Source organism: Atractosteus spatula, chromosome 16 (assembly GCF_055471065.1).
Source record: "Atractosteus spatula isolate fAtrSpa1 chromosome 16, fAtrSpa1.hap1, whole genome shotgun sequence".
In the NCBI taxonomy this organism is placed as follows: domain Eukaryota; kingdom Metazoa; phylum Chordata; class Actinopteri; order Semionotiformes; family Lepisosteidae; genus Atractosteus; species Atractosteus spatula.
Genome location: NC_142721.1, coordinates 16206578 through 16222230, shown reverse-complemented (window position 1 = coordinate 16222230; position 15653 = coordinate 16206578). Strand labels below are relative to the sequence as shown.

Here is a 15653-nt window from a genome sequence, read left to right as displayed (position 1 = left end):
ATAAGAAAGCAACTTCTTAGTGAAACTAGTACAGTACATACATATTGGGCACATCTATTAGTCAGTATTTAGTTTAATTGATGCTCTCGGAGTAAGGGAAGCATAATAGACAGGGCAGTTTCCATGTCTATGAAACATCAATTCCACAGGATGGGGCTTAGAATCCCACTTTTGAAAAATTATTGTCAATAATTTTCTATTTCTGTGACAAAAATACTGTATATATTTTTAACATTTTAAAGAAATGATTTTAAACAATAAAGATAACTGTAAGCTTACATATTTAGCTTTTTCATATAAATAAACTGGAAAGGACACATATAGAGGCTATTGAATAAGTTTTAATAAGTTGAATACGTATTGAATGAGTATGAATATTGAATAAGTTAACATATGCAAAATCAAAGACATTACCTAGACAATACCTAGTGCGCATCACAAGTTTTGAGGTATTTTTGTCTTCAATGGTTAAACATTACTTTTCAAATTAAATTATTGTTTTACAAAATAATATTGACTTTTCAGCTTCAATATTTTACATTAAGCATCATCTATATAAAAAATAACATCATATATCTATTTAAAAAACAAGATACAAATAAATATGAAAATTTCATATAAATATGAAAATGTCTTAAACAAAACACTTCTCCTGACACTTGTCTTCACACAGGGGCTCAACGAGAGCAGCAAACCCAGGAGCCTACAGACTACAACTACAAGGGTGTCGTTCAGCAGGAACCTCACAAAGGTACTGTACTGCTAGATATCACTGCTCTACAAAATACAGACTCAGGAGTGAGTCTCACAGCCGCTCTCCTGCCGAGACCCTGCACGCCCCTGAGAACACATCCTAGCTCATTCCTCCTCATTTCTCTTCACCATTTAAATGTACACGTTTAAGGGAATGTTTCCAGAAATTCTTTCCAGAGTGTTTTCTCAGATGTTTATCAATTAAACCCTGGTAGTTTTCTGTGTTCTGATGAACACAATATCAAAAAAGATAAAGAATCAACCCACCATTTTAATTAGCTAATATTTGCATTTCATTTCTCAGACGGTGCACCTAATTCTGCACAAAGGGTAATGCTCATCCCTCCGATGACCACAATACCAATAATAGCAGGTAGGATCCATCTGCTGTTTCTAAAGACTAATCTGTAATGCATGAGTCTCCAGTTATCAAATCCTTAATGATGAAAATGGTTTTGTGGTATTTTTTTTTTAATTCTGTACTATTTTAATTAAAAATGTAATATTATTTCCAAATGCAATTGATTTGATAACAACAATAGGAGGTAAGGTCTACACAGTGCATTTATTGGCATTGATAAATGGACACCAGTTCAAAGTGCACTGTTTAATAGTGCAATCCTGGATGATGATTACTGCTTGACATCCCTACTCTTTCTTGCCCAAGGCGTGAGCCCAGCGCACAATGGCCAGGTCTGCAGCACATGGGGTAACTACCACTTCAAGAGCTTCGATGGGGACGTTTTCCAGTTGCCGTCCACCTGCAACTACATCCTGACCTCCCACTGCAAGAGCACGTATGAGGATTTCAACATCCAGCTGAGGCGCCAGGTGGTGGACAAGCTGCCCGCCATCAGCAAGATCACCTTGAAGCTGGACGGGACAGTGGTGGAATTCTCCAAGGACTCCATCATCGTCAATGGAGAGATGTATGTCTGTTTGTTTGCTGGCAGCAAACTATTAGACTACCTGAGCTCTGACGTACACAAAGAAAATTGATCTCAGACTGAAGAAGCTGAAAGTATTACCTGTTGGGATTTTAAAGCTGAGGTGAACATGCCTGGGCGAATTCAGTCACATTGAGAGCATGTTTGTGATTGCTCAATTGCTTTTAGTAAATATTTTTAATTGGTAATTTATTGAAAGTTTAGAAAACATGTGTACCTAGAGTATAATTTTTTATGTCTTTTATACAGTATACATTTTTTTAAAAACTCATTACTTATAACTGCAACAAATTCACAATGTTATTATCAGGAAAATAATCTTTTTGACAAGTGTGCTGACATTTTACTGAGCAGATATGATCATGTAAATTCAGATATAAATTCATTATACTAATCATGCGCCTAATCAACTCTCTCACCAATTAGGTGATTTAACTCACTGTCGCTCATGAATAAAAAACAAAATAATATGGAAAACATTTAATTAATGTCCAGCATCCATATTTTTTTCTAACCGCATACATGAAATGCAAAATAGCCTTCTTTTGAAGCTCTGGACATTAAGATGTCAGAGCAAACGCCTATTTCATAACAAAATCGGTGACGCCATCTTAACTTCACAAACTCTGATCAGACCATGACTTCCACCTCTTTCAGAGTCCCCCTGCCATTCAGCCAGTCTGGTGTTCTCATTGAGAAGAGCTCCTCCTATATCAAGGTCACTGCCAAGCTGGGTCTCGTTGCCATGTGGAATGAGGAAGATGCCTTCCTGGTATGATTTTTCAAGCTTGCTTTTTTTCTTTTTGCAAACAAGAATTGTTTGTAGACAAGAAGTTTAATAATTTAGTAAATCTAACATTTCATCCAGCCATTTTGTAAAATAACTAAGAGCTTAGGTGTCACAGTACACACAGTGCTACAGTACCTGGCAGGAAAGGCTGTTTCAGATACCCATAAATCTAAAGAAGAAGGTTTACTCATTCTCCAGCCTGGATAAATTCCTTTCTAGTTTCAAATTGTGTCAGATCATGTCCTTGTCTCCAGGCCTGTCTCTGTCTCTACCCCTTAGTTTATAGACAAATCTCTCCCAATCTCATTTGTTCCAGACTGAATGCATTTAGTTCACTTAAACTATTACAATCTCTTGAAATGACAAATCATTCTGATTACTCTTCGTTGAACTCTTTCTAAGGTATGGTACCAAAACGAGACACAGTGTTTATATCAAGGGCTTACTAGTGCATTGTAAAGTTTAAACATAATTTCCCTCAATTTAAACTTTGCATAGTTTACTTTATATTTCTATTGTAAAAGTCTAAGTAAAAAACAATTAGATATTTGGGGTCAAAGCTTAAGAGAACAATTTGAGAGAAACTGTTATAGTTTACTTTAACCAAGGAAACTCTTTTGTCTCGTTAAAATCATTGAAAAAAGTTACAAGCAGGGGAACACCTTTCTTAAGTCAATAATTCAACAACCATCCTGGGAAAAACAAGCCAAGAGCCTCCTCCAGTTATCAACAACGTTCATTTTTATGTATGTAGAGACAACAACAGTAACGACACAAAACCAGCAGGGCTTGAGGAGCAGATATGCCTCGGAACTACAGTTAGCCAAGTATCTTTAGTTTATAGTCCAGAACACTCACCCCATCTCCATAATGTCATTGGAAGCAGGATTTTCATTGTAACTGCAATACTGCTATGATTATTTTGTACAATTCCTTTTTAAATTCCTAATTAACTGGATACCATTTACTATTTTCAAATATTGAGGAGTTTTCATTTCACTGTCTAGGTGGAACTGGATGAAAAATACCGAAACCAGACCTGTGGGCTGTGTGGGGACTTCAATGGGGTCCAGCTCTATAATGAGTTCATTCAGAATGGTAAGCGGGTATTAGAAGGGCAGCTAGGGAGGTTACTGCCAGTCAGGCTCTGTCACAGCCCCTAGATCTAGCCACCCATCCCCTTCACATTCAAAGGTCTAGAACTGCCAGTGACAACGTACAGTAAGAGATATTGCAAAGAACATTACAGTTACTACAGTAAAGTACAGAGCAGGACCTCAACTCAGTAATCTTGCTTTTTCAAGGCATGAAAGTATCTCCTTACGACTATGGAAACTTCTGGAAAATGGATGGCCCAACAGAAACCTGTGTTGAACCCACACCAGCATCTGATGACAAATGCTCAGACCTGGTAACTGTCTTCTTTGACATCTTCACTTTATAACAACTTCTGGAATCCTTAATCAGACTACATTTTAAGCACACTCTTGATATTGTTTTCATTATATTATGTAAAACTGTGAAGCACAAACCATATATCCTCTCTTCTAAGACACTTTCAGACTATAGTAATAAGGAAGCTTATTAGTTTCTAATTCAGCACTGATTAGCAATTAACAATACCAATGGAACCATGTAAATTAACTCAGCTCAGATCCTTGTCATTGTGCTTTCTGTGAGTGAGGGTTACTCTTATGCTTCTAACAGTAAACTTTCCCTCTACAGACACCGGTATGTGAGCAGCTTCTGTCCAGTCCTGCGTTTAGCAGCTGCAAGGGCCTGATCTCGACTGACTCCTTTGTCCAGTCCTGCGTCAAGGACATGTGTCACTGTGGCAACAGCACCAGTGCCTTCTGCCTCTGCAACACTCTTTCAGAATACTCTCGGCAGTGTGTGCACGCTGGAGGGAAGCCCAGGCAATGGAGGACTGCCGAGTTCTGCTGTACGTTTACCACCCTGCTGCCCAGCTCCCATTGATCTATGCGGCTTTTAAACCTCTTGTGCCCGACGTGTACAGGAGACATAGTCATATAACCCTCCTCAGGAGAATAAGAGGCAAGACAAGCTGACATGTATTTCAGACTCATGACTTCAGCTTTGTGTGCTCTGCAGCTAAGAAGTGCCCTTTCAACATGGAGCACCAGGAGTGTGGGATTCCCTGTGCTGACACCTGCTCTAACCCAGAGAGAGGACAGCTGTGTGAAGACCACTGTACAGACGGCTGCTTCTGCCCCCCAGGTAGCCACTGCATTCGCTGGCTTTATTAGTCAATCTACAGTGTAGTCTGGCTTGTAAATACTGAACTTGGTTAATTGTACCTCACACCTGGCTTTTAGAAAGAGACATTTTTCACAGGAAAAGGAGTCATTCTTTGTTTCTAATTTAGTATCTAGTACTATGAAGTGTAATATCTGACTTGAACACTTTTCTCTCCAAAAAGACACTGTTTTTGATGACATCACTCAGAGCGGCTGCATCCCAGTTCAGAAGTGCTCCTGCAGCCACAACGGACAGACGTACACACCTGGGGAATCCTACTCCAGCAGCTGCAGTCGCTGGTAAACTGTGCCTTTGTGCCTGCTTTTATTCTGTATACCAAAACGTGTGGATTTACAGACCTTTCAGATTATACTCACAAGACCTGCCAACAGATTTCTGTGCTTAAATAAAATGTTATTATGCAAACAAAATTGTTTATAAATGTGTTTCAGAAGGACTATACAACACTGATTAATAAATAAAAAAATACTGGAGCACTAAAATTATAAGCAAATAAAAGTTTGGCATAAGAAACAAAGATGTCAGGCAACTTGCTCAGCTGTCCGTTAATGCTGTTCCGTGCAGCACCTGTGTCGGGGGACAGTGGAGCTGCCAGGACCTGGACTGTCCTAGAACCTGCTCTGTACAGGGAGGCTCCCACATCACCACTTTCGACGGGAAGCCCTTCACCTTCCACGGAGACTGCTCCTACGTCCTGGCCAAGGTCTGAGCTCACACACACCACCAGTCTATTACTTCTACAGTTCAAAGCAATTGCAGCGATAAGTACATTGCCCTGTTTAAGAATATCTGGAAAGAGATTCAAAGGCAACTTCAAGAAACCAAGCACATTAAATCTTCTGATGCTGTGAATGTGGACCTGTTTCTACTGGTGTAAAGTGTTCTCAAAGCATCTCAAACAATTAAACTGTCACGTTTCTCCTTCTGTTCATTTTCCTTAGCAATGCAATGACAGTCAGTTCACAGTCTTGGGTGACATTGTCAAGTGTGGATTAACAGACACTGAGACCTGCTTGAAAGCTGTGACCCTGGCCATCTCAGCAGGACAAACTGTAAGTTACCTTTGAGCTTCCTTCACGCACCACACAGAAAAAGACAATCTATGCTGCTCTTTCCTGGGTGGGAGCAACCTGCCACTGTGGTCTAGGAATTGTCTCAGGTACTACTGTCAACTTTCAGTGTCCCAGAACCCAGCTTGGGAATACAGTAAGTACCACTGGTGCATGTTTGGCACATTGTTGAGATAGCAAGGTTAGGTAATAACGAAACCATTCAAATACATATTGTAATTTCTCATCTCCAAGCAAGCCTGTAACCAGGTAACAAACCAAAATTACAAAGCAAAAAAACTGCAAAGATATTTTTATATTTCGGGGTTAGAAAGAATCAGCACTGATGAGTGCAACAAAACGTCCGGAGGCATAATGTGGCCTTATTATATTGTAAACAAGCAGGCTTGTGAGCACATCTCTTGTAATCCAATAGACATATTGATCTCGATTGTGAGATGCTTTTGCCAGCAAATACAACCGACTTGATAACTCTGCATTACAGATCATGCAGATTCTGCAGTGAAAAGTCTGCTGCACAACCTATACTTATTCGCTTGTCATATTACTACTCATATTACTATAGTCATTACAACGACTAGTGAGCAGGAAGGGCAGCCTCACGTCTCAGTTCATGGGAACTCTAGGTCTCGCCAGGGGGCTGCAACAACATTTTGTACTTAATTAGAAATTTGTACATTTTCTCTTTTAATTTCTTTTGTTACTGAGATCTAATTACTGCTCTGAGAAACTGGGACTGCAGTTCCCCTTTGATTTTAGAGGGGTAATAAAAATGTTCAATATCTCCTCTACGTGTATATTCCCCAGGTGATCAGCATCAAGCCCTGTGGAAGTGTGTTTGTGAATGGCATCTTTTCTCAGCTGCCACTCTCTACAGGTCAGCTCATTTACACTCTTATTCTACCCAATATATTGAATGAAAATTCATTATCACAATAAATAGTTTCTCTTAGCCAGGACAAGGCTGGCAACACTGTGAGGATTACGTTTTTCGACTTCTCCAGTGCCTTCAATAGTATCCAGCCCTTACTGCTAAGGAGGAAGCTGGAGGTGATGCAAGTGGGTGCCTCTCATGGATCACAGACTATCTGACAGGCAGACGACAGTCTGTGAGACTTCAGAACTGTGTGTCTGAACAGGTAGTGAGTAACACAGGGGCTCCACAGGGTACAGTTCTTTCTCTGTTCCTCTTCACCCTCTATACCTCGGACTTTAAATACAATTCAAAGTCATGCCACCCGCAGAAGTTCTCAGACGACTCTGCAATTGTGGGATGTATCAAGGGTGGGCAGGAGGAGGAGTACAGAGGACTGGTCAGCAGCTTTGTGGAGTGGTGTGGGAAGAACCACCTGCAATTGAATGTGGCAAAGACGAAGGAGCTGGTGCTAGATTTCAGGAGGAAAAGGGTCCAACCTACTCCTGTCTACATCCATGGGAGAGGCGTGGAGATACTGGATTCATACAAGTACCTGGGAGTGCACATCGACGATAGACTGGAATGGTCTAAGAACACCGAGGCCATCTACAAGAAGGGTCAGAGCCTACCTTACTACTTGAGGAGGCTCAGGTCCTTCAATGTGTGTAGGAAGGTGCTACATATGTTCTATCAGTCGGTTGTGGCGAGCGCCATTTTCTACACGGTAGTATTCTGGGGCTCTGGGATTAGAGCAGGGGATGCTAACAGGCTGAACAAGCTCATCAGGAGAGCAAGCTCTGTCATTGGGTCTGACCTGGACCCCCTGGAGGTAGTGGCTGACAGGAGAATGGTGTCCAAACTAGAGGCCATCATGGACAACGTCTCCCATCCCCTCTATGACATGCTTGTGAGAATGAAGAGCACGTTCAGCAATAGGCTGATCCATCCGCGGTGCGACAGGGAGCACTACAGGAGGTCATTCTTGCCTTCTGTCATAAGACTGTACAACGCATCCACTGTGTGTCTGGGCAGGGCCGACATTGACATTGACCTCTTTCTGGACTAAACAGTAAACTCTCTGCTACATCTGGCTTTTTTCATTTACAACTGTTTCTGTGCAATATATGCCAGGGATGTGTGCAATTTATTTATATTTATATTTATATTTATATTTATAATTTGCACTACAACTTTTTCTGTACTGTTCTGGTTTGTTCTTTGTATATTCTGGACCGTGAGTAACTCTTCTTGGTGCTCTTCTCACTGACTGTACTGACTGTATTATATGTATTGTATTGTTGTATTATTGTATCATTTCGTTACAATGTGCTGTGTTGACTGTGTTAAGCTGCTGTTGCACTGCAAGTTTCCTCACAGGATCAATAAGGTATCTATCTATCTAATATGATATTTGCGATTGCAGCGGATGTTGTCATCTTCAGGCCCTCCACATTCTACATCATTGTCCAAGCCTCCTTGGGGCTCCAGCTACAGGTACAGCTCACTCCGGTCATGCAGGTCTACATCACCGTCAGCTCCTCCAACAAGGGACAGACATGCGGTACGTTCTGAGCTTCATCATGTCTTCAGAGAGATCCCGGACAACACTTAATTTTAACACTGACTGCCCACTGCTAGAAATCCGATTATGAGTAAAACTGGTTTATTACACCTCTTTACAGGTCTTTGTGGAAACTTTAATGATGTCCAAGGGGATGATTTTAAGACCAACAGTGGAATAGTGGAAGGAACAGCTGTAGCTTTTGCCAACACCTGGAAAACCACAGCGAATTGTCCAGATGTGACGACCAGCTATGAAAACCCCTGCAGTCTGAGTGTGGAGAACGGTAAGACTGGCCGCCACTCCAGCAGGGTTTTAGCGTTACTGAGTCTGACCTGCAAATCCTGGCTGACATTCTGTAGGCTTGTGGAGATGGGAAGCAACAGTCACAGGAAATGTTCTTGTTTATGAAGGGCAAAAGAAGTTACTTGCACCTTGCCTTTTGGAAATGAGAAAAGGTGCCTGTACTTACCCACCTTTCTTTCTCCTCACAGAGAAGTACGCCCAGCACTGGTGCTCCATGCTGTCAGATCCTCAAGGAGTGTTTGCTGTGTGCCATGCTGTGATTAGTCCAGATATCTACAAAACAGTACGTTTAGTATTATGTTCAAATTAACTTTAATCACATCAGATCTGGGAATACAGAAGAAACAAAAATGAATTTCGAGCTTATGAATTGGCTTATTCTTTCTGAGAAGTAGTAGCATTTCAACTACTCTTGAATAACCGAGAGCACACCCTCTGCTCCTCTGCCCCCAGAACTGCATGTACGACAGCTGTAACTGTGAGAAGAGTGAGGACTGTATGTGTGCTGCCATCTCCTCGTACGTCCGTGCCTGTGCTGCTAAGGGGGTGCAGCTGGACGGCTGGAGAGCCAGTGTCTGCAGTAAGTGTCTGCAATAGCCAGGGACCTGGCAGCTTTCAGGGCAGGAAGTTCAGACACCTGGAGGGAGTGTTCCTGTGACTGAAACCCTGGTTCTCCCTTCCTTCAGCCAAATACTCCAGCACCTGCCCCAGGACTCTGGTCTTTGGCTACAGCATGACCAGCTGTAATCGCACCTGCCGCTCCCTCAGCCAGCCTGACCCCACCTGTAGCGTCCAGTTTGTGCCTGTGGACGGCTGTGGCTGTGCCAAGGGGACCTACATGGACGAGGAGGGCAAATGTGTGCCACCTTCACAGTGCCCCTGCTACAACAAGGGCACAGTGGTGCCAGCTGGAGAGGTCATCAGGAAGGATGGTGCAATTTGGTAAGGAGCTTTTCCCTCTTGTCACTATACTATTATAGATGAAACACATTTCAGGCTTTCTGGCTTCATGCTGCCTTGTGCATATTCTTCACCAAGGACAGTGCTAAGTTGTTGGAAGAATCTTATCACAGAAATATCAGGGTTCGGGGATGTCTAGTTGGTGTGAATATCTCTTCGTGGGAGACAGAAGGGCCAGCTGCAGGCCTCAGGAGAGCACCAGAGAGAGTGTGCTGTGCTGTGGTCTTTTCATGCATTTCCAAATTCTTTTCATTCCTTTTCCAGCACTTGCAAACAAGGGGAACTGAACTGTATTGGACGTCCAGAGCCGAATCCTAGTGAGACTGCCTTTCTCTTACACTCTTTTCTGAAAAACATGCATGTTGATTTTCTGTTTTTGCTGAACACATTTTTAAGTTATGGGAAATGTGATTTCAGATATGACAGCCATATTTACTGAAATGTTATTCAAAAACTATTTTTTAAAAATATGACGGAAAAAATAATTCAATAATTGTTCAATCTTGGCATGCCTAACAACAGTCCACAAAACCACAGAGATGGATTGTGGAATAATCCAAATGAGTGCTTAAATGACTTTAACTGGTACCTTCAAAACAAACATATGATGGACACACTTGTCTATTCTTGTCAATAGGTTTCACAGTAAAAGACATGTTGGTCTAGGTCTGGATAGGTCCTGCAGAAATAAAACAGTAAAGATACATTCTGACAAGCTTAAGTACCTCTGTGAGCTGCTGTTGAATTAACTACTGACTAAAAAATATTTGAAGGTTTTGATATACAAAGGAACAGAATACTTTATTTTCTTAGAAAAGGTGAGATGCAAAAATAGAAAATGTTTCCTTGCTTTTCATTTACAGCCTGCAAGGAACCAATGATCTTTTTCGACTGCACTAAAGCTGGGGCTGGAGCCAAGGGATCAGAATGTCAGAAGAGCTGTCAGACACTGGATATGGATTGTGTAAGTGAACCTGGACATCTTAATTCTAAACAACAAGAACTCTAGCAATCTGTACAGTGTTTGGTGTCCTGAACCCAGACATCTTTACAGTTCGCATGGAAAACCTCGGGGGAGGCTTTCCAAAAGATTAAAGGACACATCTAACTTTTGTAATGCCAGACAATTCTTCTGGGATAAGTTCATGCTAAACCTGGTTAAAATTATGGCACATTTCTCTTAACAGATCAGCACAGAGTGCACATCAGGCTGTATGTGCCCACAAGGTCTAGTTTCTGATGGGAAAGGGGGCTGTGTGAAAGAGGACCTTTGTCCTTGTATGCACAATGGAGCTTCGTATCAGCCTGGGGACAAGATCAGAGTGGACTGCAATACCTGGTAAATGAGCTCATTACACTATACGTGTTTCAATATCTAAGTTATGCACTACTATAACTGTAAGCTTATAATAGTGAAAAGGGTTTGAAAAATGATATTTGGAATTAAATCTAAACATTCACTGCTTTTTGCTGTCCATTTGTTTCACTTCAGTACTTGCAAAGATAGAAGGTGGCAGTGTACCAGTAACCAATGCCAAGGCACCTGTGCCATCTATGGAGATGGACATTACATCACTTTTGATGGGAAGCGATTCAGCTTCAGTGGAGACTGTGAATACACCCTCATTCAGGTACATTTCAAAATAAAGAGACTTTCACAAGAGAACTCAAATCATAATTGTCAGTGCATAATTCACTTATTGGGCTTATACATTTGTCACAAGTATTTGTACCTATTCTTCCAGCAGGATATTTTCTTAATGCAGTCTCCTCAAAGGTACAACTGCAATGGCTCTCACAGTATGAAGATGTTCATGTTGTACACAAAATAAAAAAAATAATTTATTTCAGGATGATTCAGACAAAACTCTCTCTTCTTAAGATGAGAAAGGGATCATCAGTTCTTTTATCTATCAATTGTTCAGGACTACTGCAGCCAAAACAATGAAAACGGCACCTTCAGGGTGATCACTGAGAACATCCCCTGTGGCACCACTGGGACCACCTGCTCCAAGGCCATCAAGCTCTTCCTGGGGGTGAGCAATCAGCCCTCTTTCTTGAAGGAAATCCAGCTCAATTGAAACTCTTTAGAATTACTGGCACTTATGTTGAATTTAAATGCATTTAAATGCTAATTCTTCTTTTCAGAACAATGAGCTGAAGCTATCTGAAGGAAACTACCAGGTGATCCAAAGAGACACAGGTGTAGAGGTTCCCTACCAGATCCGCTACATGGGGATTTACCTGGTGATTGAAGCCAACAATGGGCTGATCCTCATGTGGGACAAGAAGACGAGCATGTTTATCAAGCTCAACCCTAAGTTCCAGGTCAGTGAGCATGTCACCACTAAGGTCAATCTTACAGATACAGGTAAATGTGTTTCTGTCAGTGCAGTAATAGAATATGTGTGACCCAGGATAAATGAATACCTAATCGAACTTTCAAAGCTACAGATCTGCTATAGGTCTTGTGGGTCTTGGAGCCCCAGCTCTGGAGAGAATGTGGATTTCTGCATTGTGCTCTTATTCCTCAGGGCCTTGTCTGTGGACTCTGTGGAAACTATGATGGTAACGAAAACAACGACTTTACCACCAGAAGCCAAGCTGTTGTGGTGGATACACTGGAGTTTGGAAACAGCTGGAAAGTCTCCCCCAGCTGTCCTGATGCTGCTGTCACAAAGGACCCCTGCAGCTCCAACCCCTACAGGAAGTCCTGGGCTCAGAGACAGTGCAGCATCATCCAGAGCACAGTGTTCACAGCCTGCCACTCTCAGGTACTGTGATCACACCACGGCAAGATCAGGGCAGGAAAGACACCAAGCTTCTCAGTGTGATTGGAATTTGAATCTAAAACAACAGGAACTGTGCTTTCTTGAGTGGAAAAGTAATGAAGAGTAAGGGTGATTAAAGACATTTCTCTCTAAAGGTGGACCCCACTCCATACTACGACGCCTGTGTGACGGACTCCTGTGCCTGTGACACTGGAGGAGACTGCGAGTGCTTCTGTACAGCTGTGGCTGCCTACGCTGAGGCCTGTAATGAGGCTGGGGTTTGTGTGGCCTGGAGGAGTCCAGAGATCTGCCGTGAGTCACAGACTGAACCACAATTCTGCTTTAACTCACTGTCTCCAAAAGAGAGAGATGGACACAATGACTGACCAATACACTGACACTCAGTCTCTGTGATGAAGACAGGAGAGAAATGACACCTACATAAAAGCTGAAAAGGGATCTGTATGTTAAATAAATGAGATTTTGTCATTCCTCTCTCCAGCTCTGTTTTGTGACTTCTACAACCCCCCTGGAGAGTGTGAGTGGCACTACAAGCCCTGTGGCTCGCCCTGCATGAAGACCTGCAGGAACCCCTCAGGGAAATGCTCCAGTCAGATCCCAGCCCTGGAAGGTAGGAATTCTAGCTCATATTCTTTGAAACTTGAAGACGCATCATGAAGGAGGTAATCACATCATAAGCTCTCAACTTCAGCTTTCAAACACTGCAAACGTGTTTTCTTCACCCTACAACAATCAAAGTTCCACCACCGGCTGATTCTTACTCTCTTTGTAGTTAAAGACATCTCAGTTTTCAGTGACTGCTCCAAGTCTTAAAATTCATAGCAATGAGCAAGTATAATATAACAAGCTTAAACGCTGTTTATATATCACAATTCGGGTTCATTCATTTTTGTGCATATTTTCTGTCAATTTGTTTTTATTTCATTCTGTATAAATAGAAAAACTGCCCACACCGAGATTTTCTCTCATATTCTAAAAAACTCTTATCCTGAAACAGTAAGAGAGAAATTCTACAGTTCTTACGTTTTATGATAGAATTCATCGCTCTGTATGCTCAGAGTTGTGCGTACTACATGAATTACATTTAAAGAAAGAAAATAATACAACAAATACTGTAAGCATGTTTTTTATCCAGGCTGCTATCCAAAATGCCCTCCTGAGCAGCCCTATTTTGATGAGGACTCCATGAAGTGTGTGCAGAGGGAGAGCTGTGGCTGCTTCGATGGTGACGGGAATCATTATGAAAGCGGAGAAGAGGTTCCCTCCGCTGGGAACTGCCAGACATGGTACATTTTCTGTTTCATACAATACCAGAACCAGCACTATAAAAACAACACTTCTCGTATGAAGAGCTGACCAAATGTATGAAGGTCGAAAACACTAAACCTTACTTTCTGTCCTTTAGTTATTGTAAGTCCACGGGAGTGCAGTGCAGCTACAACGTTCACGGTACAGTATGCAAACTGTTTCTATTATCTGAATAATACTGCAGTAGTTTCAGTTCACAACAAATGGGCGTTAGCAGCATGCAAACTGACCTGCCTGTGCCTACAGCTTGTTCCTGCACATACCAAGGAAACAAGTACCCATACGGCACAACAATCTACAACACCACAGATGGGCTTGGAAGCTGCATTACTGCCGTGTGTGGAGAAAATGGCACAATCCACAGGGACATGTATCACTGTACTACTCCTGCTACAACAACAACCACCCCAGAGCCAACGACAACAATCTTCAACTTCACAACACCATCGCCAAAGACTACCAGTAGGTTTTATTGGAATGTAATTCTGCCTTTCTATCTATCTCCTTCTCCCCATGCACACACACTATGTATATTTAAGCAAAAATATTGAATGTGAATTTCTAGTTCTCCAAATCTATTCCTATTAATTCAAAAACTTAATATTTGAAAAAGGAAAAACAGTTGCACATGCAGTGCGCTGCTTTGAAACAGTGAACATCTTGGACAAATGGAAATGCACTAATGAAAACACAATTCCAGCTGTAGTATCCCCATCATCTGTTTCCCAGCCTGAAACTATTCAATATTGTCTTCTATTGTAGGTGAGACCTCTCTATCATCAAGCACTCCAGGGACCACCAGCTGTGTGGAAGAAGTGTGCCAGTGGTCAGTCTGGTATGACATCAGCTCCCCAACTAAAGACAATGAAGGAGATCATGAGACATATGATAACATCCGAGCTAAAGGACATTCAGTGTGCGCCCACCCGATTGAAATTCAGTGCAGGGCCCAGGATTACCCCAGCACTCCTCTAGGAGACCTAGAGCAAACAGTACATTGCAACAGATCTTTCGGACTGAAATGCAACAACAAGGAAAATCCCACTGTGTGCTTGAATTACGCCATCAGAGTGTTTTGCTGTCGTGTTGTGCCTTGTGGAACAACAAGTGTACCGCCGATAACGTCTTCCAGTACAACACCAAAGAAAACAACAACCCCAAAGACAACACCTGAAGAAACAACATCAGCCCCGTCAACTAAATCTTCTCCTTCAACATCCTCAGCACCAAGCTCCACGGAACGTACCAGCACTGCAACAGTAACAACGCGACAACCTCCGTCATCATCCACTGTTGTTTCCACAACATCCAGAGGAACACAGCCCACTAGCACATCAACTTCACTTCCCACAACCATCTCCACCAGCTCAGCTACCACCTGCCGGCGCCCATGTAAATGGTCCCAGTGGTACGACACCACTTTCCCCACACTTGGAACCCCAGGAGGGGACTCTGAAACGTATGACAACATAAGGAAACACGGTGGAAAAATATGCGAAAAACCAAGCAAAATTGAGTGCAGAGCAGAGAAGTACCCAGATAAGGCCATAGACGATGTGGCTCAGATTGTGCAATGTGATATTGCGAAAGGACTTATATGTAAAAATGAAGACCAGTCAGGCATGGTCCCATTGTGCTATAACTACCAGGTGAGGGTTCTGTGCTGTGATGAGTATCAATGTGAGACAACGACAGAGCCAACCACTCCTATCACAACCCCTCCCACCACAACCATTCCCATCACAACCCCTCCCAGCACAACCACTCCTATTACAACCCCTCCCACCACAACCACTCCTATCACAACCCCTCCCACCACAACCATTCCCATCACAACCCCTCCCAGCACAACCACTCCTATTACAACCCCTCCCACCACAACCACTCCTATCACAACCACTCCCACCACAACCATTCCCATCACAACCCTTCCCACCACAACCACTCCTATCACAACCCCTCCCACCACA

The 15653-nt window shown here is 42.4% G+C and overlaps 1 protein-coding gene across 1 annotated transcript in view; it reads left to right on the top strand.

Annotated features, from left to right (window-relative positions):
• The first annotated feature begins 682 nt into the window (after window positions 1-682).
• The window catches only part of LOC148819670 (mucin-5B-like), a 33148-nt gene continuing 18177 nt past the window's right edge, over window positions 683-15653 (top strand). Inside the window, exons 1-30 of the mRNA XM_088935207.1 lie at window positions 683-751; window positions 1058-1126; window positions 1421-1682; window positions 2358-2472; window positions 3498-3588; window positions 3795-3901; window positions 4216-4432; window positions 4603-4728; window positions 4931-5048; window positions 5335-5473; window positions 5712-5822; window positions 6648-6717; window positions 8180-8317; window positions 8439-8603; window positions 8812-8906; window positions 9077-9203; window positions 9310-9565; window positions 9848-9900; window positions 10447-10547; window positions 10771-10922; window positions 11076-11214; window positions 11509-11619; window positions 11732-11911; window positions 12118-12357; window positions 12510-12666; window positions 12857-12985; window positions 13511-13661; window positions 13781-13824; window positions 13930-14145; window positions 14446-15593. Coding sequence (XP_088791333.1) covers window positions 1087-1126; window positions 1421-1682; window positions 2358-2472; window positions 3498-3588; window positions 3795-3901; window positions 4216-4432; window positions 4603-4728; window positions 4931-5048; window positions 5335-5473; window positions 5712-5822; window positions 6648-6717; window positions 8180-8317; window positions 8439-8603; window positions 8812-8906; window positions 9077-9203; window positions 9310-9565; window positions 9848-9900; window positions 10447-10547; window positions 10771-10922; window positions 11076-11214; window positions 11509-11619; window positions 11732-11911; window positions 12118-12357; window positions 12510-12666; window positions 12857-12985; window positions 13511-13661; window positions 13781-13824; window positions 13930-14145; window positions 14446-15593 — 4998 coding nt within the window. The 5' untranslated portion in view covers window positions 683-751; window positions 1058-1086. The remainder of the gene's footprint in view (window positions 752-1057; window positions 1127-1420; window positions 1683-2357; window positions 2473-3497; window positions 3589-3794; window positions 3902-4215; window positions 4433-4602; window positions 4729-4930; window positions 5049-5334; window positions 5474-5711; window positions 5823-6647; window positions 6718-8179; window positions 8318-8438; window positions 8604-8811; window positions 8907-9076; window positions 9204-9309; window positions 9566-9847; window positions 9901-10446; window positions 10548-10770; window positions 10923-11075; window positions 11215-11508; window positions 11620-11731; window positions 11912-12117; window positions 12358-12509; window positions 12667-12856; window positions 12986-13510; window positions 13662-13780; window positions 13825-13929; window positions 14146-14445; window positions 15594-15653) is intronic.